Source organism: Orussus abietinus, unplaced genomic scaffold, assembly GCF_000612105.2.
Source record: "Orussus abietinus isolate OABI.00-Male unplaced genomic scaffold, Oabi_2.0 scaffold923, whole genome shotgun sequence".
Taxonomy (NCBI): domain Eukaryota; kingdom Metazoa; phylum Arthropoda; class Insecta; order Hymenoptera; family Orussidae; genus Orussus; species Orussus abietinus.
The window spans coordinates 14,186-19,347 of record NW_019395064.1 but is presented as its reverse complement, the minus strand read 5'-3'; the positions used below and the strand labels follow the sequence as shown (position 1 = coordinate 19,347).

General features: G+C 32.8%; 1 protein-coding gene and 1 long non-coding RNA gene across 5 annotated transcripts; both read right to left on the bottom strand.

Moving 5' to 3' along the window:
• Nucleotides 1-97: 97 nt before the first annotated feature.
• Nucleotides 98-1,374, bottom strand: LOC105697083. 2 transcript variants are annotated; one of them, XR_001103778.2, is made up of 3 exons: nucleotides 971-1,374; nucleotides 724-896; nucleotides 98-336 (listed from the first exon to the last, which is right to left on the bottom strand). It is a non-coding gene; the product is annotated as an uncharacterized LOC105697083 (long non-coding RNA). The 2 variants fall into 2 exon arrangements; XR_001103777.2 differs by having other exon boundaries at nucleotides 104-336; nucleotides 724-791; nucleotides 971-1,368.
• A 631-nt stretch (nucleotides 1,375-2,005) lies between these two features.
• LOC105697091 (protein FAM8A1) lies at nucleotides 2,006-4,785 on the bottom strand. Of its 3 annotated transcripts, none has more exons than XM_012420105.2 (8): nucleotides 4,556-4,785; nucleotides 4,390-4,470; nucleotides 4,143-4,210; nucleotides 3,547-3,755; nucleotides 3,147-3,308; nucleotides 2,778-2,898; nucleotides 2,547-2,676; nucleotides 2,006-2,473 (listed from the first exon to the last, which is right to left on the bottom strand). In XM_012420105.2, the coding sequence occupies exons 4-8, from the start codon at nucleotides 3,749-3,751 to the stop codon at nucleotides 2,144-2,146; spliced, it is 948 nt and encodes a 315-aa protein (XP_012275528.1). In that variant the 5' UTR covers nucleotides 3,752-3,755; nucleotides 4,143-4,210; nucleotides 4,390-4,470; nucleotides 4,556-4,785; the 3' UTR covers nucleotides 2,006-2,143. The 3 variants fall into 3 exon arrangements, with proteins under 3 accessions (XP_012275528.1, XP_012275529.1, XP_012275527.1); XM_012420106.1 differs by having other exon boundaries at nucleotides 4,644-4,785; XM_012420104.2 differs by having other exon boundaries at nucleotides 4,143-4,315; nucleotides 4,390-4,785.
• Nucleotides 4,786-5,162: the final 377 nt, after the last annotated feature.

Here is a 5,162-nt window from a genome sequence, read left to right as displayed (position 1 = left end):
AATAATTTACAATGCAATTTCCTTCTTGGCAAAATACAATTTTATGCATAGATATCGTTTCATAATATGAATGTTTTAGAAAATATGTCATAATTATAATAACCGTATGAATAAGTGTATTTCATACCATTAGGAGTAAATATCTGACTAGACATGACATAATATGGAAACATTGCAACCACACTCTGCCATGTGTACACTTCTTGTAACCATTTTTCCAGCTGTTTAAAATATTCGGATCGCTCTTCCATACTACAAACATCCGTATTTAATCGATTCCCATTATCATTACCGCTTACTTCTTGAACATCAAGATTCTCTTTGTCCGACATTTTCCTATATATATACCAAATAATAATTTTTATTTATTCGTTTACATAAATTGGCTAATTTAAAAAATATATAGAATAATAAGTTTTATCGTAACATAACAATAGTTTATAAAATAAAAAGATCAACGTAATCGCACACAATGAAAAAAAAGATATACAAGCATAATTGATGACGTTTCATATTTCCTATGAAAAATATGTTTCTTTGTTATCTTTAATGAAATAATATGACATAATGATAACCCAAGTACTCTGAGAACATAATTTACCAGGAAAAACATTAATTATTTAAGGTTAAGCTGTACGTCGCAAATTAAAAAATGTATCCAATCCCTAAGGTTAAAGCAACAAACATAAATTGTTGAATAATATGTACTACTCAATTACTTACCAAATTGTTTCTGTTCATTAGTGTGTCACCTAACAAACCCACTTTATGCTGGGCTCACTTATTTCCACCTAATATATAAATAATGATGTCTTAGATTTCGATTAAATTACATACAAGGCAATTATTATTCAACCAATACACAAAGTATGAGCTTTTTCTGATAACGACGCAACCTACGCAAAAAATACAAAAATAAACCAATGCATACACACGACTTCTTCAGACGGTTTCCATTTGTGCTACTTACTCGACCGTTATTGTACTCTGATTGAATAAGGACCATCAATGACACTTGAAACGTATTAAATTTGAAGGGATCACGTTCTCACTACAAAATAAGACTCTAATCAAAGGGAAATCATGTTATTGCATATTCGAAAACCCCTGTCATACTACTCTTTTTGCCAACCAACTTAGGAAGGTAATACGCAATTGGCTGTTCCTCATTACGTGAAATTTACACTACGATTTAGGTTACTTGAGATTTCTGCTTCAGATTACGTGTTGGGTACTAATTGTTGTCTGGTCGGTTATATTCGAATATTAGCTAACAAAGTCTCGTTCGATTCTGTAACAATAGAAGGGTATCAGGTTGGAATCAGCCGATACTATTTAAGCTATTAATGAACTAGATTATGCATAAACTTGTTCCTAAATATGTATGTACACTGAACTCCGCCGATGATTTCCTCCTATCCGCTCTGCCCTCTTCGGCCGCGCAGCGTACTAGCGGCGGGAGCAGCGCGGAATTTGAATAGCCTGAGGGGCAGAATGGATTTCCTAAAGAAAATAAATATTTATAAATAAAAACCGTGAGCAATCTCCCAACTCATCTCTGCTATTTATTGGGCATCAAGCGTCAACACGGGAACTGGGATTCTATGGAGACTTCTGAATTCTTTGACCGCTTTTCTCCTCCGAATGCATCCATTCTTTGCTCAAGTTGAATTATGACGTCATGGGATTGTGGCGCAAAATTTAAAATGTCAATCAGGTTTATTGTGATCTACAAATTATCTTCAAATTCATCCGCTTTTCATGTATTTATATAAATAACGCGTTCTATTTACTGAAGTTAATGATACTTTGTATTTTATACTCTAAAACGTCGATCCTTTACATACATTGCTAAGCTTTCTTCCAGACTTCATCCACAAAATAATTTCTTTCAGGTTGAATCTGTCTTAAAATAAAATAAAAATTTCTTTAACAAATTAGGATACTATAGTAATAACACCGAGGTACCCTTCATTAAACGTGTGTGCGCGCTTGCTTGCATGTGTATGTGTGTAGACAGTTTTATTCATATTGTATGAATGTATTACACAAATTTTCAATTTCATATCTAACTTTGTGTGTCAATTGTGTACTTTATATTACATTGTTTATGCATAGTTCACATCTTTGCAGTATGTACAAATTAGCGATTAAGTCTGTTATTATTTCTATATGGATCTTCTACAACAATTGACTTGCAGACTAAATCATAAGCGGTTCTTTTAAATCTAAAAAAGAAATGGACAAAGCATATTGGGAAGAGGAATGCCAAGATCAGATTCTTTATCACAGAACGAGCAACAGCTAGTGGTAAACCCAGATCTGTTCCAGGAGATACGAGAACCAAATTGGCGTCATCGGGTCTTTCTATGAGGGTGATACTGCCACATCGAACCACCCGTAGACCCATTATCGTTTTTCCTGGAGTGGCCCCTCCTATTTGGCCATTTGATCCATGTTGCAGCCAAAATGCCTGGAAACAGATGGAATTAAAAATAGCCTTATGCAATAATTACACAAATTACATCAATAGTCTAAGTACGTACTTCAAAAATACACACGAATATTTTATACATTAACTCCAGCAAGAATAGTTCAGATGTCACCTCTAAAGCCATTTTATAATCGATTTGTAGATTCGCTTGTATCAAATCAAAATTATAGGGTTTTGTACCACTAAAAAGAAATGTACAAATATGACAAATTGCTTTGATTTTTGCATGTACGAAAAATGTATATTCTGAAGCACCGTGTAAGGTTCCAGTAAATTAGCTTACGCAAAGTCAAACATATTGACAGCGATAAAAGAGATAGAAAGCTTGACTATGAATAGTATCCCTGAATCAATAAACTCCGCTGCAAATCGCTTCCAAACTGGCGGAATACGATATTCAAAACCTGCAAATCAAATCGATATGAAAATTCATATATGAATAGATAATTATGGTTAAATGACAATGATAAAGATGGATCTTCCAAAAGTACTGCATTATCATTTACTTGTTCTTATTTGGTTGGATAGGATTTACTGCAAAGTACTTTACTCGGCATTAAATGCAGCACTTTTGTCATTAAATCACATGTAGTACAGGCTGAACCTCTGTTGGAAAGTGATGAAGACAGGAGTTATCGTTATGACCTTCTACCTTCTGCACCAGGAGGTTGAAATAGTCCAGTAGACTCCTGAGGCCTTGTTTCTCTTAAGGGTTCGTTCACATGTCGATGGATCACATTACTGTTATTTTGTTGAACATTAGGTATTGTAAAACCGATATTTGTTGGCAATTGAGTTGAAGATGAGGTAACATCTAAAATTATTTGTTCATTCGTAACTATTCCTTCCAAAGGAACGATTCTTTAAAATACTAAAATGAATCTTTAAGTTATCTAATTTAATATCTCATATAACAAATGAATAAAATAATTTACAATGCAATTTCCTTCTTGGCAAAATACAATTTTATGCATAGATATCGTTTCATAATATGAATGTTTTAGAAAATATGTCATAATTATAATAACCGTATGAATAAGTGTATTTCATACCATTAGGAGTAAATATCTGACTAGACATGACATAATATGGAAACATTGCAACCACACTCTGCCATGTGTACACTTCTTGTAACCATTTTTCCAGCTGTTTAAAATATTCGGATCGCTCTTCCATACTACAAACATCCGTATTTAATCGATTCCCATTATCATTACCGCTTACTTCTTGAACATCAAGATTCTCTTTGTCCGACATTTTCCTATATATATACCAAATAATAATTTTTATTTATTCGTTTACATAAATTGGCTAATTTAAAAAATATATAGAATAATAAGTTTTATCGTAACATAACAATAGTTTATAAAATAAAAAGATCAACGTAATCGCACACAATGAAAAAAAAGATATACAAGCATAATTGATGACGTTTCATATTTCCTATGAAAAATATGTTTCTTTGTTATCTTTAATGAAATAATATGACATAATGATAACCCAAGTACTCTGAGAACATAATTTACCAGGAAAAACATTAATTATTTAAGGTTAAGCTGTACGTCGCAAATTAAAAAATGTATCCAATCCCTAAGGTTAAAGCAACAAACATAAATTGTTGAATAATATGTACTACTCAATTACTTACCAAATTGTTTCTGTTCATTAGTGTGTCACCTAACAAACCCACTTTATGCTGGGCTCACTTATTTCCACCTAATATATAAATAATGATGTCTTAGATTTCGATTAAATTACATACAAGGCAATTATTATTCAACCAATACACAAAGTATGAGCTTTTTCTGATAACGACGCAACCTACGCAAAAAATACAAAAATAAACCAATGCATACACACGACTTCTTCAGACGGTTTCCATTTGTGCTACTTACTCGACCGTTATTGTACTCTGATTGAATAAGGACCATCAATGACACTTGAAACGTATTAAATTTGAAGGGATCACGTTCTCACTACAAAATAAGACTCTAATCAAAGGGAAATCATGTTATTGCATATTCGAAAACCCCTGTCATACTACTCTTTTTGCCAACCAACTTAGGAAGGTAATACGCAATTGGCTGTTCCTCATTACGTGAAATTTACACTACGATTTAGGTTACTTGAGATTTCTGCTTCAGATTACGTGTTGGGTACTAATTGTTGTCTGGTCGGTTATATTCGAATATTAGCTAACAAAGTCTCGTTCGATTCTGTAACAATAGAAGGGTATCAGGTTGGAATCAGCCGATACTATTTAAGCTATTAATGAACTAGATTATGCATAAACTTGTTCCTAAATATGTATGTACACTGAACTCCGCCGATGATTTCCTCCTATCCGCTCTGCCCTCTTCGGCCGCGCAGCGTACTAGCGGCGGGAGCAGCGCGGAATTTGAATAGCCTGAGGGGCAGAATGGATTTCCTAAAGAAAATAAATATTTATAAATAAAAACACTTAATGAAAATTATTTAAGTATTATCGTGGAGCGTCCCTGACCCACCAAACATAGTTATTCTTAAATGATAATTTACAGAATTTTTTAAATAATATAATAAAACATGTTTTATTAAATGTTAACAAGTTTTTTAGCCATTCAATTATTCCATTCACTGAACCGAAGTTAGAATATTATCTTAGCTTAAAAAAAATAGTTTCTAAATA